This window comes from Enoplosus armatus, chromosome 13 (assembly GCF_043641665.1).
Source record: "Enoplosus armatus isolate fEnoArm2 chromosome 13, fEnoArm2.hap1, whole genome shotgun sequence".
Taxonomy (NCBI): Eukaryota; Metazoa; Chordata; class Actinopteri; order Centrarchiformes; family Enoplosidae; genus Enoplosus; species Enoplosus armatus.
The window spans coordinates 14,305,106-14,326,674 of NC_092192.1; the positions used below are offsets into that span (position 1 = coordinate 14,305,106).

Consider the following 21,569-nt stretch of genomic DNA (forward strand, 5'->3'; position numbering starts at 1 on the left):
ATTATTTTTTAATGTGCGATAACATTCAAGTTGACAGCTTTGGAATCGAACCTCCTCACTCACGTGCAGTTAGAAAGCCCAAGTTAAAGATTAAAAGGAAATCATCTCATTGCCATGAAATTAAAACTGTGAACAATCCCATGATCACACCCCGCTGGGTTAGGAGGAGCGTAGGACTGCAGTGGTCCTGAGAGTCCTGCTGGATTTTAGTTTGCCGGACATATCCATTAAATTCCAGCCAAATCAATCATCAATACGTGCATGAATAACATGAAAGGACATTTCTGAAGTATTACAAATTAGGCCATCATGAAAATAAAATTGTCATGCCGTTCCCAGCAGCACACTGAATTAGACTTAAAGGCTTAAAGAGGGCATGAACAGGCTTTACTACTCCAGTACTGGGACTGAACTGGGACCCAGTGAGGAATCTGTGCAGGGAAAATGAGAGGTTCTTACTATACGTTAGCAGTAGTGTGTTCTCTAAATTTCTATAATCTTCCAAACTTTGATATTTCATGATTTCATATATCCAGACACAACTTCTCTCCCTGACTCTCTTTCACGTGTTCATCTTGTTCACACACAAGAACTGTTGATTAAACAAAATCTTTGACACATAATTTTAATGGTCAGTCGCTAAGTGATTAGAATATAGGAGATGTTTAGTTTATATTGCAAGTCATGGTTTACAGTTTCTTTTTTAAGTCAACCTCTATGGCTCTATTCCCATAAATGTAGTGACACAGGGGACACATACTCAAAATGTGACTTCCTGTGTGTGTGTGTGTGTGTGTGTGTGTGTGTGTGTGTGTGTGCGTGTGTGTATGTGTGTGACAGAGAGGGATACGAGAGAGAGAAGGCAAGCAAGGGAAGAGGAGAAAGAGAGATATTAACGGACTACTTGATGCTAAGTTTATTTGAGGACGGAGGCGACATCCCAATGAGCTTTGAGTCTGACATGGGGCTAACAACACCCTCGATGAGGTTCTTGTTGCAGTCACCCATATTGCCTTCGGAGGACAGTTTGGGGTAGGTGATACTGCCCGTCAGGTCCATCAGGTCCTCAAGGGCTCGGGTGTTACTTATGCTGCTGTGCTGGACTTCGTTGACTGGTGAGAACTCTGGGATTGAAATCAGCTCCTCCTTTGAAGCCGGGCTGAAATGGAATTATTAAAAAAAAAGCAATTATGATATCGATGTCCAAGATCATTGGTGTCCAAGCATGTAATGATGATATAAAATACTGCTATAATAATACAGGGTTACCCAATGACTCACCTGACCTCCATGGACTGCACCTCATCACAAGAGCCCGTACCCTTCACATCTAGCGGCTCCAGCTTGATGATTGGCGGCGATAGGTGTCCCACCGGCAGGGGTGTCACAGAGGATCTAATAACCACCACCTGGGACCCTCCTTTAGCTTTCCCCTCAGCTGTTGACACATGCAGGCTTTGTTGTTTTCTTACCTCAGCAGTTAAACGGCTGCTCATCAAGGCACTTCCTTCCCCCTTCACTGCACCATTCATCATACCACCCTCCCTTTGGTTGGCTTTGGCATCAGCTGTCGGCTCTTTATCAATCTGGTCTTTAACATTTGATCTGTGCTGCTTGTTTACATTCATATCCGCCTCTCTTCCCTGTTGCTTGACAGCGCAGGCTTTGCCTTCTCTGTTGGGTTGGCTGCCGTGCTCGCCGCTGGTTTGTTTGGTGTCAGGTCTCTTGTCGGGAGCACTGTGTGTTGGTGTCACTTGGTGAGTGTTGTTCTTAACTTGCAAACTCTTCTGACTGTCCATCTGTGCTGCTGCTGCCGCTGCTTCTTTCTTCACCGGGGCACATTCCTTCGTGTTGACCTGGACCTGCTCTTTAACCTGAAACTCAACCTTTTTGATCACTTGCTCGTTCACCTGAGCATTAGTTTGAACAGTCTTTACTTCACCTGTGGAGAACAAAAAACATCACAGTGGGCTTCATTTTATTTGGACTGTCCAGTTCACATCATCTGAATTTAATTCATTGGATTGAGTCTATTCCTGCTAACAGTAACAGTGGCTGTCACGTTACCAGTATTATTGGACAAGTTGATACTAAACATTGACATTGGCTCAATTGTAAAACCCAAATGAGTTGAGAATCACCAGTGAACAGTCCAAACAAAGTGTTAGCTCACACTGTGCAGAGCAGTCCCTGGATAAATCTTTCAAGGACGTTTTCAAGAGCAGCTAATTTTACAGCCAGCTCCCATGGCGCTGTTCTACAGTAAAAGGTGCCCTATCAGCACCAAGAATAAAGTCCATGGCTGCTGCTCCATATTCCATGACATTTTGTATTAAACAGTTTTGAATGAATGGCCCAAAGCACAAGCAAAAAAAACAAAACAATAAACAATGTTCCTTGGCTGACTTAAGCTGGTGTAGACAAGGATCATAGCCGTTCATTCCTCTGAATAGCCAAAGCCAAAGCAACAGAATTATTACATAACATGACAATAACAAGACTGCTGGAAAATATTGGCATCTGTCCCTTGTGTTTCACACAAGCCAACTTAGATTACAGCGGCGCATGCTCGAAATGAGATCATAAATGAATCACATCATAAACCATGCATGCCCCGTTTGCATTTTTACAGCTGCAAGGCATACAGAGAGGGGTAGAGGGAGGAGTGACGGCAAGCAAACTGAGGTATTTGCAGGGCGACTGAATAACACACTAACCTGGTGGTGAGACGGGCTTCGTCTCCACCTGCTCCTCCTTCTGATTCAATGCAGAACAGAGATGACCGAGTCAATGTTTGTGGTAATCAGGACACCAAACCAAAGTATGACCAACAATATAATTTAATAATGATAATAACAACAGAAAGTCAGATTTTTAATAAATCAAAGTTGAAAAACAAAAATCTTGTTCACATTATCAGCAGGTAAAAGCAGCAGGACTACTGTTCGAGAACAGAGGGTGTCTCTTACAGTACCTTCAAGTCAGCTTCACCCTTCCTAGTTCTCTTCATGATCTCTTCAATTCTCTGCAAAAACACATCAACATTTAATCACAGTGTGAACTTTCCAGAATTCAGAGTTTAAAATATGTCAAGTGCAACTTGCAATCAGCATGCAATGAGTGCTCGGGCTGTCCTTCGTGTTTAAAATAACCTTTTTTCGTAGTTGCCTCTCTTCCTCTTCTTGCTGCGCCTGCAGTTCTCTGTCTTGCCGCTGACGCTCAGCGTCCTCTTGAGCCTGGACTTTGGCTTTTTCTCTCTGTTAAGATCAAGAGGAAATCTATTTGTACCCAGAAACTGTAAGACAGAATATTGTTTACACAAAATGCCAAAGAATCACCTGAAATTCACAAGAAATCACCAAAAATCTGAATCCAATACATGCAGCATTCGGGCATAAACAACCATCTGGTACCTCATAATGTTCTCTTACCTCTTTGTCCATCTGGGCCTGCAGCTCCTTCTCCTGCTCCTCCTTCTTTTGATTTTCTTCTTCTTGTTTCAGCCTGTGTGTGTCTTCCTCATTTTTCCCCTTTTCCTTCATTGCCTTTGCCTCCTCCTGTTGCTGCTCCTGTGCCAGTTGCTTCCTCAGCTGCTCTTCTCTTAGTCTGACCGACAGGTGCATACACTTATTAAACTTAGACTTAAACCAGACTTATGACAACTTAATGCTGTCTTTAATTCATGATGTACTCAATGAACTCACCTTTCTTCTTCCTCATGTTCCCGTTTTTTCTCGTCCAGTTCTTTCTGAGCTCGAGCCTGACGCCTACGCTCTGCCAGCAACCTGGTAGCCTCCTCTGCATTTGTTGTGCCAGCTGCCACCTTTCCCGCTGATTCTGTCAAACACACAGAAAGACTGGTGTAAGATCATCCAACCATCATCCATCCAGTACTAAAACTTAATTCAGCGTAAGGTTACAAATACTCTACTGTCATTTGTCCACCTTTTTTCTTGTCTCCATCCTCAGCGTTGCTCTGCGTCTTCTTCTCTGAGGAATCCACTTTGGGAGACATGTGGTCCTTTCTGTCAGGGGACTGATTTCTTTCAGATGTGTCGCCTTTGAGACGCTTATCAAGAGTTTCACCTTTAGATGATCTGGATTTTGTGATTTCAACCACATTCTTCTCATCCTGTGAAGACGGATTCGTGCTGTTGATGTCGGTATTCTTTTTCACTGCGGTCTCATCTTTGGATTGTTCACTGTGTTTTTCCACCTTCTTGTCTTCTGCTTTCCTTTCATCACTTGACAGGTTTGGACGATGTCTTGTAGGAGAGTAATGGTACTGATGTGCATTGTTAGGAGACTGTGCGCGCATCTTAGATGCCAGCCTGTACACAGATAAACAATGTTTCATGACAGGAAAGAGATTTAAAAAATCCCAGCTGAAAAATCCCAGTTTCACCTTTCAATTCAACACAAACAAATAATCTTACTTGGAGGTAGTAGGGGATGCCAACTGCCTGGTGACACTAGCAGGGGATTCAGATCTTCTCAGAGGGGATCCACAACCGGGGGATGCAGTTCTTCTCTCTCTGCGTAGCCGCTCTTTCTGCAGTGTTAAAAGTGATTGCAGACATAAGATGCTGCAGCTTGTATCCATTAATGTTTGATTCTTACAGATGTTTTGTAAGCATGTCAAGGTGCAGCAGATGAGTATGTGCGAAGTCTGACCTTGGGGGTGTTGGGAGTGGACTGAGAGCCTCCCTGAAGTCCAGCTCTGTTGTGATCTGCAGGGTTCAATGAGCTGCAGAAAGGTGACCTGTGAGGGCTGCATGGTGCTGCATGACAACAAACGTGGTGCTTATCAAATCAGATGATGGCAAACAACAAGTGACAGAGAGATATTAATACAGTAGTAGCAGTAGTAGGGAGGGCTTGACTGGACAGTGTGTGCTGCACCCAACTGAAGCTATACAGACTCATTTTTGCAATCAGTTGGCAGCGATGATACTACAAAACAAATTAATATAATCAATAATATGTTGCATTTTAAGCAACAATCTTACATTTCAGGAATAAATATAGGATATTGGCATCCGTATTTCACTGATTGATACGTTTCTCTTCTCTGGTTGAAGTTGTGGTAATCAGCTTTTAGGTAGAAAACCTTCATACTTACAGCTCAAGTCTAGGAATATTTCTCTGCATCAGATGTTAATTTTTTCTTCAGGTTTTGCAGCAAAAGGTAAACATGCACGATGAACTTTGTCCAGATCAACTCCCAGTCAGCTCTTCAGTCCTATTGGACTTACTGAAATTGATAAACGAACGTGGAGGGACACATTCTTGTTCTGATTCTGCCAAAAAGAGGCCATTGATTTCCCAATATTAGATTAGGCCTGACTGAGGGATATTGAACACATCTTTGTCTTTCAACTGCCAGTATGACTGATTCAGGGTCAGGGACAGTGCAGTGTGATACAAGCACACACATGCCAGCATGGTGGCTGCAAACAATAGCCCCAAACCCAATTCCCAACATCTCTCTCCTTGCCACACCCAGAACAATGATAGCAAATAAGAACACACACAGACCTTGTGCAGACTCACAATCACAGAAGCAAAGACCTTAAACATGGAACGTGTCGTACAACACTAGAAGCAGTCTTCTCACCATGTCTTGCAACTTCTCATCCATCTGTCACCCTCTGTAAAGAGTAATCTCTAAAGAGCGTGGCCCTCTCAGTGGGATGCCTGTACTGTATCTGTGTCTATTTTAGTGCACATATTTCTATTCTAGGTCATGTGCGATTAATCTCCAAAACCGTCTGCTCCAGGGAGCCGGAGTCAGCAGCACTTAGCTGCTTTCATTACGAAACCCTCCTCCCAGGTTATTAAAACAAATGAAAGAAAAACTCGTAACACATCTACAAACTGTGAAAATAATACCCCTGGTGTTTGAGATTGTTGAGCTTTCCAAGTCAATCTGATCCAGTGTCCTTTAGCCTGTTTGTAATTACAGTGAAGTTACTAATCTGGGGAAACTAATCCGGAGGTCGATTTCTAGGGAAAATCGAAGGACAGTTATTCATACTGAAAGTATGTGTTTACTAACACACACGTCATGTAGGAATACTGGGCTGAAGGTGATGAATTAATGAAGGTTTCGTCTATGAAATAGCTGACCCTGCTGCATTTTCCTATTGTCCTCTTTTTCCTGCGTGGTGGTCCGCTTACAGTCATACTGCAGAGTTTGCCTCCACAGGAGAGGAAAGAATGAAAGTCCCTCCAGGACATTAGGAAGACGGAAATGTTTCAGCTTAATTCTGCCTGAAAATTAGGTTAGATCACAATAGGACCAGTATTTTTGGATAAATGTTTGGACACATGTCAGTAAAAGCTCCAGTACTGAGAACATCTGCCTGTCAGTTTGTCTCCACAATGTTGTGCCTCCACACTGTCTTTTGCGATGATAACTCAAACATAAAGCAGCAGAGCACAAATACAGCAAACGTATCAAAGCTTAGAGAACATACGGATTACTTTGCAGACGTACATTATATCTCATTGGACAATAAGGACACCATTAAAAGTTCAACCACAAAGCAGCTTAACATGCATGCATCACAGGAAGAAGACGTTTGCCTTTGGTTTAAGTTGTTTCAGCCCACCCAAAGGCAAACAAACACAGACATGGAAACTGTTGGATGAACAGGAGGCGAGATACATTTGGGAGGGCGAGGGGGGCTTAACTTTACCAGATTCGCTGACAGCAGGAAGGGGGGAGGCAATGCCATGGGAAAAGGCGGAGGCAGCAGAGAAAGGGAGTGGGGCATTCTCACTGTCACCTATAGGCAGCGGGCGGAGCAGAGCAGAGCAGAGGTGAGCAGACAGAGCGTTATGAACAGTTTAAATGAGCAATTCCTCATCCAGCTGCAGAGACCTGGATGGGAGTTAACATACCAGCAGGGATGTCCTGATGTAACCTAAACAGTCATTGTTTTGGTACGATTTAAAGCCATTATGTGTAGGCTTTGAAAGTTTCCGACTGTGGCAGACAGTAATGTGCACAGATGATTTCTGTGTTATTTTCACATTTCCAGTGTTTCAATCATCCACAGAAGATGAAAAAGACGTAGTCTTGTGCTACAAAGACACCAGTGCACATATGTAACTCCATCCTGTCTCTGTGGGAAACCAGGAACACATCTCTGCTCATGCGTACTTCAGCAGCCAGGCTGTCGGCAATGATCAGGCCAAGAGAAGGTCTCCCTTTAACACACACACACACACACACAAACCTGTAGCATACATACACACTCATACTGTGTCATGGTGTCTCACAGAAATGTAATACTTCTTAAAAAAAGCACACATTTTCTTCCATCTCCTGCTGCTTCTCAGTTTCAGATCACTCACATTTGATCATTCTGCCATCTTTAACACTATTCACAAAACCATAAGCTCTGCTCTTACCTGCAGGGCAGCCTCTGCTCCAGCGTTTGGTCCTCTGCTCCAGCTGAAGGCTTCGCTCCAGAGAGCGTTTCATCAGGGCCTCCAGACGCTCCTGAACGCAACACAGCAGAGCCAACCTTTATTTGTTTCATTAACACTGTCACCTCACTACTGGCTTTGTTTCTTTGTCGTTTTGTCACTGCTGAGGACAAGTCACATGAAAGTTTTTATGCATCTTACAAACAAACCACACACTAGATGAACAGGCAATAGTGCATTCTTAGATTAGACAGATCTCAATGATGATTTTTTTTTGTTTGTTAAATCAGCTGACCCTCTCCTCCTCGAGCTGCTGCCTCCTTTTCTCCTCCACTGCAGCTCTGCGGAACTCCTCTTTCTGCCTCTGCTCCTCCAGCCGCCTCCAGCGCTCCTCCACAGTGCGTTCATACTGCAGCCGAGCTCTGCGCTCCTTCTCCCTGATCAGCTGCTCCCTGGCCGCTGAAAGAGGCCAGACAAATTCTGCTACAGGCTCCATGGAAAGAAATTAGAGCTAATGGACTAATGTTGTTGCCGGTGGCTTTTTGCTATTCAGCTGGTTGTGTGGAGTTGAGGATTTATATCACAGTAGAAATAAAAGACTCAGATATTTGACCATTTTCCAACAACATTGGTGATTTGGTGATATGTGAACATTTTTTGTATTTTTTCTTGTAACTTAACACTCATCATAACGTGAGCGTGTATGTGTTACAGTGAATTTGACTGTGTCCGTCCATCCACACCCAAGACTCATCATGAAGATAGAAATCCTTGTCATCATGAGGCAACTGCAGGAGCTACAGGATCAACTGTGAACGGGAGACCTACTTCTGTGGACTATTCTATGTTACTGTCACGTTCTCTGAAGTGACACAGCTCATCACATCAAAAGCCCAGTGAACTCAAAGTAAATGTTCCACCGGCGAGCAAACCCCTTCCATAACCAATTAAACTGCAGAGAGAAAAATGTCATGACAGAAAAAAAACTTCGTAGGGAACTTACAGGCATCTCAGAGCCTCTCAGTTCACAAAATCAGCACTTCACAAAAAAAACAGGACATCACCTACCCAGACTTCTCTCTCTCTCCTCACGTCTCTCTTTGGCTAATCGCATCCTGTCGTCTGTCTTCATATAACCCTCAACAACTGAAAGATGAATGAAGATGTCAGAGAACAAAAAAAAAGGCAGTCAATGCAGCCAAACTAAAGCAGAGAGAAAAATTTAATATAATAGAAGTTTAATAGAAGTAAACATGGACAAACTTACTTTGTTTACCTGCATGGTTGCCATTGATGTTAGCTGCTAAGTGTGACGGGGACGCGTGTCCGTTTATGTGTGGCTTCTTCTCTGTGTTGGATGGAGCTGGGATCATCGCGACAGAAGGAGAGAGAGATCACTTAGCTTTGTCTAAAGAGGGATGACATCAGCGCCACAGCACTGACCTGCAGTGCTGCTTTAATACCAGCAGAGGGAAACATTTCAGCTCTGTGTGGGGCGGCACTGTGCTAAATGCACTGTGTTGCAAAATGCCAAGTAGCCCTGTATATGCCAAGGGCAAACTGCAGCAATATGCAGGAGAGGGGAGTAAGCTGTCCTTGATGTGATAGTCACTCCACACATGCTGAATGCCTCTTTTGGTTATTGTTGCTGCGCTTGTGTTGCTGCAGTAACCAGTTCCTGCATTCACTGATGACAGAGAACACATTTTCCTACATGTACTGGCCTACAGAGTCATATCATGTATTCTATAATGTTTCTCCAGTAATTGTGCAATAATCCACATCACTGTGTAGTAAGTGATTTTCATCCAGATGAAACCACCAGGAAGGAAAGTGTGAATTACAAGGCACATGCCGGAGAGGATTACTCACTTGCTCTTCCAGTTCGGGCTGGAGAGCTGTGACTGTTTGTCGGAGATCTCTTGTCAGGAAGTAGAGTGATGGATGGTGGTGCCATCTTTTCACCTGATGCACAAAACAAATAAAGGAATACATAGAGTATTGATCTGAACAGTAAGCTGATATTCTCACATCAATATCACAAATCAAAATGGTGTGAATGGAGAACTTGGCAAAAAATCTATAATCACAGGGTGTGTGTGTGCGTGTGTATTAATGTTCACAGCTCATAGAGGAGACTGACTCATCACACATTGATTTAGTCTGAGATTAAGCGACAAATAGACATAAATATAGTTTATATACTAATATGAAGCAGGTATAGTTAAACACATCTTATATCAGTATTATAGTTGAAATAAAACAATTAAATATATAATTATTAGATAAATTTATTATGTAATGGTCCCCAAATAACTACATCTAAATCTCGTCGCAGTGGGTGGACTCTTATCTTAGAACGTGCCTCTCAAACAAAAGTTTAATTTCACAAATTCACAAAATCAATATGTGCGTTGTCGGCTAAACTGCCAACACAACAAACAGTCGCCTCACTTGATCAAGTGAATTACTCTCTTTTCAGTCAGTCAGGGCTTTTATTGTGTAGCTCTACTGAAACAACCTGGCAGACAACATGGAGTCCCTCTTAAATGTAGTTCGGCTGATGTCAGACAGGAGAGCTGCCTGTATTTCACTTGACCCAAACGTCTATGCTCAACAGATTTAACTAAACATATTACTGTACACATTCGTCATGCTTAAATTGTAGCATTTATCATTTTCCATGACAACATTTTATTGATTTCTTCAGTGGCCACAGGGGTAGTCTACCTCGAATGATCTGGGGTGTATTTACAGTAGCTTTTATGGCCTTGAGGGGAATACCGCTCATACTCTGTTATTTCTATATCTTATAGAGCTGTCCAGGCATTATTCTTGAGCTTTCTTGAGCAAAACCTGTAAAAATACAAGCTGCCGAAACTAAATTATGTGTACAACATGCTGCCAGAGAGATGCAAGCTAAGGGAAGGCTGATTTTCTGAGGGGTTCAGCATTTGTCAGAGCTTTATAAAAATAGGTCTAAAAGTTCCAACATAACTAATGTCTCCAGTAGTCTTTGCATCTTCCCCAGTACACTCTCAAAGAAGCAGTGAACTAGTGTGATAGAAGAAAGTCTTTTCTCACTGCTGGGATATTAGAGTCACTCATACAATTGTGTCAAATTAGATTTTTGACCTGCAGGGATGATTTCCTTCTTTCAGGGCGTGGAGGGTAAAAACAATGTGAGAGGTTCGTCTTCATCCTGCTCTACACAGTGACCCATGCCTTCAATCCACAAAGTCATCACACAATGGTATGAAATGACACAGTGTAATCCATGTGGGTCTGTCCTGTGTCACACAGGCATCAATCCAGCCTTCCTCTCTCCACCCATTTGAACCCTTTTTATCCGATTGAGTCGCGTCGTCACCAAAAAAAAAAAAAAGAAAAGAGGGTAGGCCAAACACACAAAGCCTGATTCTGCTCTGAAGTGACCGGACCCTTCTCATATCTGTAATGCTGATATCTCCTTATGAGAACATGTAAATGTCAGAAGACAGAAACACACAAAGAGGCACCCCAGTTGTGTTTTGCTCACTTTCACACGGGATAAAGAAACATTAGGATTTGAGTTTATTTTAAAGGACATAAACATGCCCTTCTGTTTTTAAAGGCTAACCATGCACGTTATATACCCGCATCCAGTGGGGACCAGCACAGTGAGCGAAGAAACAAAACACTGAAGCCGGATCAGCCCCGCACAGCCCAGCATCACGCACATAAAAGCAGTGGAAATGTCAGTTGCGTCATTCAAGAGGTCTGCTTAAAACCGCGGCGCAAACATAACAGAGCCCGATAGCACGATGATACCAGCCCAGCAACCCTTCCATCAAGCTCACCTGTTATTGCGCTGGATGATGTGGCTGTTTTCGCCATGGTAGCTGTCACAGGCAGAATACAGCCAAAGGTATGGACGCACTGTCACCCGAAACACTCTGCGGTGATGCCTATGCAGCACAGGTATCCGTTTCCCTCCACAGCAGCAGCAGCAATAAGCGCAGCCACAGCGGACAAAAAACACCCGGACACCATTCAACCAGATGGCCCGAAGGTCATTACGGAGGCTGGAGATGGTGGGCAGGACAGGAGAGTCTTGTGTGGATGGAGGAGAGAGAGATGCTGGGGCTGGAGCGGAGATGACGGTGATGCGCACACAATCGAGTTTACTATCGACCGACCACACTGTGCGTCGCAGCGTAAAGCCCGCCCTGATGCACAGGCTGTGAACGCATCACCGGTAGATGGAGGAGGTCTTCTTTCTGCACACAGCTCAACCACGTCCAAACCACGTTTAGCTGGCTTTGATGCTGGTTTGGATGCAACTCATTGTATTATCCGAGTTTTGCTGAGCGTTACATTAAAAATACAGTTGTTATTTTGGCATTTTCCTGTTTTTATTTTTGAAAAGATCAATCTGAGAGAGCCATGGATTAAAAAAAAGACTCATGGGTGGAACTAATCAATGGGTTAGTGATGCACCCACAGATCTATACACTAGCAGGCACCATTCAACATGTGTGACCAAATCCACAGCATTCAAATAGGGTCACATATTTCCACCATTTTAGATAACAGCTATCAAAATAGAATATCTGACCATGGTCAAAGCCTTTTCAGTGGTAATGGCTGGAACAGGGCCCTGGGGCAGACAAATGAGCTGTGGGCCCCAACATCCTCCCCATTCTTCCTATTCTCTGAGTGAATTTAACATCAGCTTCAAGTGCCCATCAACTAAAGTGCATACTGCAGACTGCACATGACAGCTTTATTAGGCTATATTTTGCCTGCAGTCCCAAAAACCAACTTGCACTCCTGTTGAAATACTTCCTACCCCAGGTGTATTGTGGGTGAGATAATACATGTATTCAAGAATATACTCCAATATAAACTGAGGTAAAGCTTTAAAACTAAACCTGACAAACCTCATGATGAGACAATAAACCAGGTGTGACCTTATCATTACTGAAATTCCTAATCATTCCTGAAATTATCACTACCTGTAATATTATTAATATTATTACTCGTGAAGTGAAAATAACTATAACCTATAATACACAGTAATGACCTATAACCCGCATTATTTATGTATTTGATTTAAAATGTTGTTATTCTTTCTATTCATACATGTGTTGTCACATGCAGACCAGAGGAGAAGTGGTGGCAGCATCGCGTTTGCTGCCGTTATTGTAGCCAGAGAAGAAGAAGAGTGAGCGGAGCCGGAAGGACAGAGCCTGACAGAAGGACGGAGCCGTGCGGTGCAGGGACTGTGGTGAGCTAGCTCAGGAAAGATGTTGACCAATATCTCTAACGTGCTGAGAGCTGGCGCTCAGAGAAATGTAAGTACACAGATTTTAAGCTATGGGCGGTCTTGCCAAACACTGCATTGATGTGTTCCTCTGAAACATCCAATGTTTACCCAAAACAAGACTGCCATCGCTGTTCTGACCTTGTAAGGCCGAATGATACGTTAGCTTGTTTGGCTAACACAGCTAAAGCCTGCACAAAAATCTAAACTCTGCATGATAGTTTCAGTGTATTGTTCAGTAAAGGCCCAGTCCTTTTAAATTGTCCTTAAATTTCACGTAATTTAACTCTTAGATTCTCATTATGGAGTCAGGGGCTGTGTTTTCACAGCTTTTTTATGAAAGTTGACAGCTAGCATTAAGTTAGTAACTTGCTTAAAAACGAGTTACTTCATTCTGTCAAGAGAGGGAAAAGGGCAGAACCATATAAAATACTAGCAAATAATAGCACTTTTATTACATATTTCCCTAAGTTGTCAGCTCAAATTATCAGAACACTAGCTGGGAGGATTTCCTGAGATGTCCTAAATTAATTATATTAGGATTTATTACAATGATGAATACCAGCTGGAGTTGAGTGCCCAATGTTTGTCTGTTGAGCTGCACTTAAAAATAAAAAACTTGAGTAGGCAGTTTGTTTAATTTACAGTATTATTATTTCACGCTATTCTGATTGTTGTTATTTGGGCCAGTAATACAGTATGTAGCACTGGAGCTGTAGTTAGTTACATTTTATGAGACTTATCTTTTTACCAATATCTTTGGATGTGTTCTGTCACCAGTGTTTATTTCTGCTTTGCTGGTTAGACAAACATTAGGTGTCACTAAACGCTGGCAGATGTTAGTTCTGGGTATCAAACAAATTGAAAGTATTGAAAGCTGCCATCAAATAACTCATAATCTTGTTCATGTATTGTATTTCAGATAGTTGCTTGATTTAAATCAATGTTTTGCCAATTTTTGACTCTTTTATTTAGACAAAGTTTTAGTGCAACTGCTTGTATTTGGACCACATTTAATATATGAGAACTTATTGCTTATTTTGTTAAATGGAAAAAAGGGTTTTATTGAAAAACAGAATATTTTTGGAGGTAAGAAAAGAAAGTATTGTTTTGGAAAATCAGGTACCGTGTTGGCTCCAGTATTGAAACATTTCAACCTTATTTTAAAGGTGTCGTTTGTATTTTTTAAATCTCCTTCTCTCCCACGGCAGGGCGTGGCAGTGGTCATGTCAGCACGCACATATGCTGACTTCACAACTCAGGCTTCCTTTGAAATAAAGGTAAGCTTCAAACATTCAGTCGTATTTCCTGCTAAACTGATCAATGCTCATGGCAGTGTGTGAGTAATTATTGGTATTGTCTTCCCTCTAGAAATGTGACGTCCACAAGTTGGACGAGGCCCCGGCCACTCAGGTGGTTATGACTCGTGACGAGGGCCTGCAGTACTACCGCACCATGCAGACCATGAGGCGTATGGAGTTGAAGGCAGATCAGCTGTATAAGCAGAAGATCATCAGAGGATTCTGCCACTTGTATGATGGCCAGGTTGAGTGCGCTATAATTTTTCCTAAACTATACAGTGAAAATGAAAATATATGAATGAAAATATAATATAAAATAATGAAAATATATGAAAACATACTCTAAAACTGATGCTAAGAGAGTAGTATTATTTAAAAAGATCCACTTACATTTTAAAAATATAAATATAATAATTCTCTTTTTTGCTGTGTGGAATTAGTCTTTTAGAGGTCTCTCCACACATGGACACTCTCATCGACATCATATCAAGCTGTTTGTTTTTTCTTTGTAGGAGGCCTGTGCGGTTGGTATTGAAGCAGGAATTAATTTGACAGACCACCTGATCACTGCGTACCGCGCCCACGGTTACACTTACACCAGAGGAGGGACTGTGAAGGAGATCATGGCTGAGCTCACCGGTGAGTCTGCAATGCCGAGACATTGTGACATTTTCAGTTACATGATGCAAATTGTTCTTCTGTTTTTCTTTCACTTCAGCTTTCTTATCCCTGCATGTTTATTTTTTTTATTTACAGGCAGAAGAGGAGGTATTGCAAAGGGCAAAGGAGGCTCTATGCACATGTACTGTAAAAACTTCTATGGAGGAAATGGAATTGTCGGAGCTCAGGTATATAACTGAAGTCTAATAGCAAGCTGTTTTAAGCCAAATTGGTCAATTTGTTATTTATTCTCTTTGTGCCACATGCTCTCTGAACTCATGATTCAGTCATCTTGTTCAGCTGTTGTAGAAAGGAGTGGTGATGAGGTTGGAACATACAGATTCAAATGTTGTGGGTTTAGTGTAAACATAAATCTACATGTGCTACCAGTTTGCTGTCAGTTTGATCTAATTGTGATAAGTCTTCTAAGGGCTGAATGCAGGTATAATTGTGGTTCTGGTTTTAGGCAACATTGGTCATAAACATGCTTACCTGTGCCTGCATATTCCATAATGGCCTGTCTGGTGCTCCAGTTTTGCTAGAAATATATGCAAGAAACCAAGAAGAACAATAAATCAAAATTCTTGTTTTCTAATGCCTTAAGTTGCCATTGAACTCAATGCACCACCCAAATTAATGACATTATGTTAATGCCAAGCCAATTTAAAAAGGGGATGCAGCGAACAGTAAGTTAGCAAACTTGGCTGGACATACCTTTCAGGGAGTCGTAGATAGATAGATAGATAGATAGATAGATAGATAGATTAGATAGATTAGATAGATTATTATAATATATTTACAAAAAAGGAGCCATAACTTAATTTCTTTGCGTACAGATATGAACTCACAACTAAATGGTAGTAATTAGTGTCAGATAATCGCATACAGGCTTGTCACATAAAAGTGATTGATTTACAAAAAAACATATCCAGCCAGGTTATTCTGTATGATGCTGCTGTGGTGAAAATCCTGTAACAATAACTTTTTGATTTTCATTCTTTAATTTCTATGGAAGGATTACAACCTTTAGTCTGATGGTCCCACTGAAAAAGTTGTGACATCTGTATCAACAAAACAAGAAGCAGCTTGTTGTAATGTTGTTTAAACATTAAGCTGGATATAATGTAACCCCAGACATCTCTGAATTCTCCTCAGGTTCCCCTGGGTGCAGGTGTGGCTCTGGCCTGCAAGTATATGGGTAACAACGAGCTGTGTGTCAGTCTCTATGGTGACGGTGCTGCCAACCAGGTATGGCACAGAAATTACTGCAGTTTTAGTCCAGTTTTGTTTAATTACTGGATGGGATCAATAGCAGCTTCATTCAAAAGTAGTTGAAGAAGGTTGAAGGTTGAAGAAGGTGTAATTCTGCTAATGTACTTCATTAATGTCCATTCATCTGTTAAGTATAAAAGTGCAAAGAAAAAGTGTGGAAGCGCTGTGTGCCATCAAAAAACCTTGCCACCTTAAAACAATCCTTTGCATATTTCACAGGGTCAGATATTTGAGACCTACAATATGGCAGCCCTTTGGAAGCTGCCCGCCATCTTCATCTGTGAGAACAACAGGTATGGCATGGGCACATCAGTGGAGCGAGCTGCAGCCAGCACAGACTACTACAAGAGAGGAGACTTCATTCCTGGTCTCCGGGTACTGTTCTTACTCATGTCTGTATATATATATGTCAGTGCTTTGGAAAAAAGTGTCTGCCAAATGAATGTAAAGTGATATAATACAGTACCAGTACCACTCCAGACTTCCATATATAATACAATACCCTGTACATACAGTAGTCTGTGTTTTAGTTTATCACTCATTCGTTTTGTCCTCCTAGTAATGAAAGTTTTCTTGTGAGATGACACTTGATAAAGAGTGTTTGTTAGTGAGTGTTGTTGTGCTTTTGCTATCCATATGATCAGTTTTGGATAAATTGCTGTAATGTATTTCCTGAAAGGGGCACATAGTAATTCATTGAAATATGGGGTATTGTTTTTGTGTCCAGGTGGATGGGATGGATGTTCTGTGTGTTCGGGAAGCAACCAAGTTTGCAGCTGATCACTGCCGATCTGGGAAGGTGAGTTAAAAACATTAAATTATATTAAGCAGGAAATGTGGTTGTCATTTTCTCAGCTGTGAGACAAATAATGTTTGTCCCACCTTTTTGAACAGGGTCCCATCCTCATGGAACTTCAGACCTACCGCTATCATGGACACAGTATGAGTGATCCTGGAGTCAGGTACACGATTATAGTTCCCAGTTTAATTTTACAATTTGAATATTTGATGTAACGGATTACTATAACTTTCTTGATTATCTTTAAAGCACTTGAATTAATTGCTTTATTAATAATGTTTTTTTAATATATGTATTAATAATCATCTGATTTACTAATGTTGTCCTCACTGTGCTGCTGCCCCTTGCTTCTGCTACTGTCCCACAGTAGTCTTCATGTACTCTCCTTCCCACCGTAGTGGCCTTGCAATGCCCTGACCACAGCCTAGGGATGGACTGAACACAGACACTAATGTTGCTATTGGCTTTAGCAGACGAATGCCTGGCTTAAATAACACAGGAGGAATTTCTCCAATGAGAAATGTAAACATGCCACCAATCACAGCAAAGTTACTTAATATTTGTTCTATTGATTGGTTTTACAGATTAACCCCAAATCAATTATCCTCATATTAATAGTGGTTAGTGAAAGTAATGTATTGCTAGTAATCAAGATTTTCAACCACTTAAGTTGTAGCACTTTGGATTTGGTGTCAGCTCTTAAAAAAAATGATTGTATTAGTTCATCCCTACAACATCCCTGCACCAATCTCTCCCCTTTCAGCTACCGCACACGAGAGGAGATCCAGGAGGTCCGCGGTAAGAGTGACCCTATCTCCATGCTGAAGGACCGCATGCTCAGCAACAACATGGCCAGCGTGGAGGAGCTCAAGGTAGCAAATATTTTCAGTTTGTAAGATGAAAAAAGTCACATTTCTGTATTATCCTTAGCAAATTTTATTTTTTTATTTAGATTTTTAAACTTTATTAATCCAAAAGTCCCACTATGGCTTTTCAACAAGATAGCTGATTTTAGTAATTCCAAAAATGTATTGAGAAGACAAACAAGGGGGAGACGCATATTTTATTGTGATGATGACTCCCTTAATGGCTGGAATTTGTGTGTTTGGGGTAATCGGATTGAAACCACACATTACCAAAATAATCAGCCAAACATTCTGAAAACACATTAACGACATATAAGTGCAAAACATCTACATGTAATGGATCTAGAAATCTTGAGTAGTACAATATTATAGAAATACATTATGTGTTATAGTTACTTTGATAGTCAAGAATGTGAATAAGGAAGTGAGCTGCATACTATTACTGCTAGAGACGGTACAAACTGTTTGCTGATAAAATGCAGTAAAAAAAACACATTTATTATGTTTTCTGATGCCATTAGACATGTCTTTCTACAACTAAAGCACCTGCTTGAAAGATATTGTTGTATTATTGCTATGAGCATTGTTGTCATAATCAAAGAAAAACTTAAGATGACACCCCCTTTATCACTAACTGCACAGTACAGTGCCTTCAGCTGTTTGGATACACCGGCTGTGATTAGGAAATATAACACATTTGCAACAGAATTTAGCATTTTGAAAACTGACAACACAACAAACTGACAAAAAAAAAGCTCATGATTTCTGCTGCAGTCCTCTTGTGAGGGTTAGGGATGTTGTTCTAGAGTTAACACACACAGCTGCAGTGCATTATTTAAACACAAGAGAGTGCTAGTCTCACTGGTTTTCGCTTCGTTGTCATAGCCCCTTGTGAGCCCAGCTGAACCCCCGACAGCACAAATGCTGTGGATGACAAGTTGGCCTCAGGCAAACACAGACTCATTGTAGAGTTGTATGTCTGCACTTTGGAAGTGTTTTTCTTCCCAGTTGAATAAGAGACAGGAAAAAATAGGTACTATGTACTGTCTGTTGTCTGCTACAGGTGCCTCAGTGATCAAGATCTACTAAAAATATGTATAACATATATTTTCTATTTAAGTCTAACCTGTGTTGTGTCTGTAGGAGATTGATGTGGAGGTGAGGAAGGAAATTGAAGATGCTGCTCAGTATGCCACCACAGATCCTGAACCCCCACTGGAAGACTTGTGCAACCACATCTTTAACAACAATCCACCCCTGGAGGTGCGCGGCACGAACCCGTGGGTCAAGCTGAAGTCTGTTAGCTAAAGCTTTTTCACCACCTCATCCACCCTGTTATATATATTAACCCCCCTGCCCCTCACATATACGCACACATCATAAAATGTACCATAAAGTAGTGCCTCAGACCCAGAGCTTAAAGCATCAACAAGTCATTTTATTTCAGTGCTGTACATTTTAACAGCAGGGACCATATTCACAAAGATGTTCTGAGAATAAAACTATATGCAGACACAGTCAAAGAAAGTTGTCAGTGCTACATAAATGATCAGCGTAAACACAAAGCCTTACAGAGGGGAAATGTAAGATGGATAATCTTCAAATGGTTTCGCTGGTCAAAAAAACCTTGAGTGGGTTTCTTTGTCACAGTGTTGCCCGTATTGCTCATGAAATTCTTTCCCATATTTATTTATGTTTTCCGTAATTGAACTATTAACCGACTCATCACATGTATGAAGAACACGCTCCAAAAGATATGAATGAATACCAGTGATTACGTTTTTAGAGGGAAGATCAAGAAATTACTTTAAAGCAAACTTGGTTTTCTTAAGATTTAGCACTTATTTTTTATCTTCAGAAGGTTTTGTAAATCTGGCCCCAAGTGAATATATTTATTCTACATCTGCTTGTTTGATGATTATCTCTGGTCACTTTTGAGGTGTGATTAAGCAAATGTCCATCCATCACAGTTCATCTCATAAAGAGACTGTCTGACCTGTAAAAAAGGCTTTGTACTCTTTATACTTAAGTGTACATGATAAACCATTCAGTTTAAGTTAACTAGTTCTTGTCTTTTTTTTATGTAACCCACTTGTTACAAACACACGATTAACGGCAGCAGGGTAAAGACATTCAACATATTGTATGCACGAGAGAGTGATGAATACCAAGGGAAAGGTTTGAAATATCTTAATTTATCTTGCCAAACAAAACGTGCCTGGCAGATCTGGTGTTTTTAGAGAATGAATGTGTCGTCCCATGTTTGTGTCGCACTCCAAGCTGATGCATCTAAAAGCCAGATGTTTGAAGACGTGTTCACCGAGTGTTTTCACATTCATATGGTTGTTTTGCAGATACTCAGGTGCTCAAACATGAACTGCTCATTTTCGTATGTTTGCAGAAGCTCTTGCTCAATTTCTGATGTACAAGTGTACAAGGATATTTATTATCCTAAATATTTACACTCAAAATGACCACACACTGAACCAACTGTTACCTGCAACAACGGTGAAGGTAAAATGTAACAGCTTTTAGTCAAGAATGCATTCGTCAGCCAAGCTTCACTATTCACTTTAATTTTCCAAATCAAAGAGATGTTGGGTCAAGTATTGTTGGTTCAGCTGGGAGAGCATCAACTTTATGTGCCACTTAGGCACGTCAGCAGTGGTACATTATTGGCTCAAATGTACAGGGATACATGGACATTTTGAGTTTCAGTCAAGTTTTTTTCTTAAGTACTTGAACACTTCATTGTGAAAGAAAATGACACAAATACAAGCAGGCTGCCATGTTAATTTTCATTAGTACTGATAAATATTTTAACAATGCTTGTAACACTTGAAATGGTACCAGAAGGGAAGGGTCTTTTCTCTGTAATGTCAAAAGTATGTAGTCTAATAAAAAGACAGACTGAAATTTAAAATGTCAATACCTGTCTTAATACAACAATGAAAATGCATACAGAGTGAATATTTAGTATGTTGTAGTAAACTGTTACATTGAGGGTGGCGGATGACGCAGGGAAACGATGCACGGAAACATTGGTTTTATGTGTGTGCATATTATAATAAAAAGACTGTAAGGTACTGTGTTTGTGTACTCCTCTTTGTCTGTATGTACAGCTGTTGGGTAGATTGTCCAAAGCTTTGACCTTGTATGTCACTGAACTGTGGAAGTAATTATTGGTTCATAAATGCAATAATATTTGGGTTATTTTGTTAGCATGAGGATAATAGTGACATGGTCTGTTACCAAGCTACAATAATTGATTTTTGACAGCGGGAAGGAAGAAAGTTGACAACAAAGGAACTTCGCGCAAAGAGCTTTGGGTAGCCTAAATGCCACTTAAACATCAAGAAAAACAACAAGAAAACCGTTACATGGCCTTCTCATTGGAGTCCGTGTTCTTGTAACTTTATACATTTTAGCCCAGTATTCACTTGCCTTTGAGCTCTGGTTTGGTCCATACAACTGAGAAAATGATTTCAGTTAGCTTGCTAGATTTTATAATTCATTTTATAGTACCATTCATTTAGTTTGTTTAGTTGTTTACTTTGGCAGTTGACTGTTTAACAAGTGGTGGAGTTTTACATATGGGCAGGGTCAGGGAGAGGGACTGGACCAGATGGACGGTTAAAAAGCAGGAAAAAGTAAAAGTGGCTAAAAGCCACACAGAGCTGCAGACCAAGGTGTTGATTCAGCAATACACACTTGTAGAGCTCCGTCGTGAGCTGGGCTAGTGCCCAGGCTCAATGTCCAGTCCCAGACCACGGTTCAGACCTTTTTTGACTAGAATGGTAAGAGGCACCGTGCTGAGCCATCTTACTGTATACTGTATCTATATACTGTACATGTGCCAAATTTAAAGTAGTGTTTTTGTTTGTTTGCTTTTAGTTCACTCCTTTGCATTGTGTTCAGAGGATGCAAGG

At 41.1% G+C, this 21,569-nt stretch overlaps 2 protein-coding genes across 2 annotated transcripts; one reads left to right on the forward strand and one right to left on the reverse strand.

The window, feature by feature from the left end:
* Positions 1-900: 900 nt before the first annotated feature.
* map7d2a (MAP7 domain containing 2a) lies at positions 901-11,313 on the reverse strand. Its single transcript, XM_070918057.1, has 17 exons — positions 11,277-11,313; positions 9,310-9,402; positions 8,705-8,800; positions 8,506-8,583; positions 7,733-7,896; positions 7,420-7,510; positions 6,702-6,791; positions 4,675-4,781; positions 4,437-4,552; positions 3,946-4,331; positions 3,705-3,837; positions 3,432-3,606; positions 3,153-3,257; positions 2,975-3,025; positions 2,718-2,757; positions 1,282-1,942; positions 901-1,159 (listed from the first exon to the last, which is right to left on the reverse strand). Exons 1-17 carry the CDS (start codon positions 11,311-11,313, stop codon positions 901-903), a joined length of 2,682 nt encoding a protein of 893 aa, XP_070774158.1.
* Positions 11,314-12,652: 1,339 nt separating this feature from the next.
* LOC139294932 (pyruvate dehydrogenase E1 component subunit alpha, mitochondrial-like) lies at positions 12,653-20,726 on the forward strand. The gene is made up of 11 exons (XM_070916936.1): positions 12,653-12,773; positions 13,954-14,022; positions 14,114-14,287; positions 14,556-14,682; positions 14,800-14,891; positions 15,859-15,951; positions 16,195-16,350; positions 16,703-16,774; positions 16,870-16,937; positions 17,538-17,646; positions 18,784-20,726. The coding sequence occupies exons 1-11, from the start codon at positions 12,726-12,728 to the stop codon at positions 18,946-18,948; spliced, it is 1,173 nt and encodes a 390-aa protein (XP_070773037.1). The 5' UTR covers positions 12,653-12,725; the 3' UTR covers positions 18,949-20,726.
* Positions 20,727-21,569: the final 843 nt, after the last annotated feature.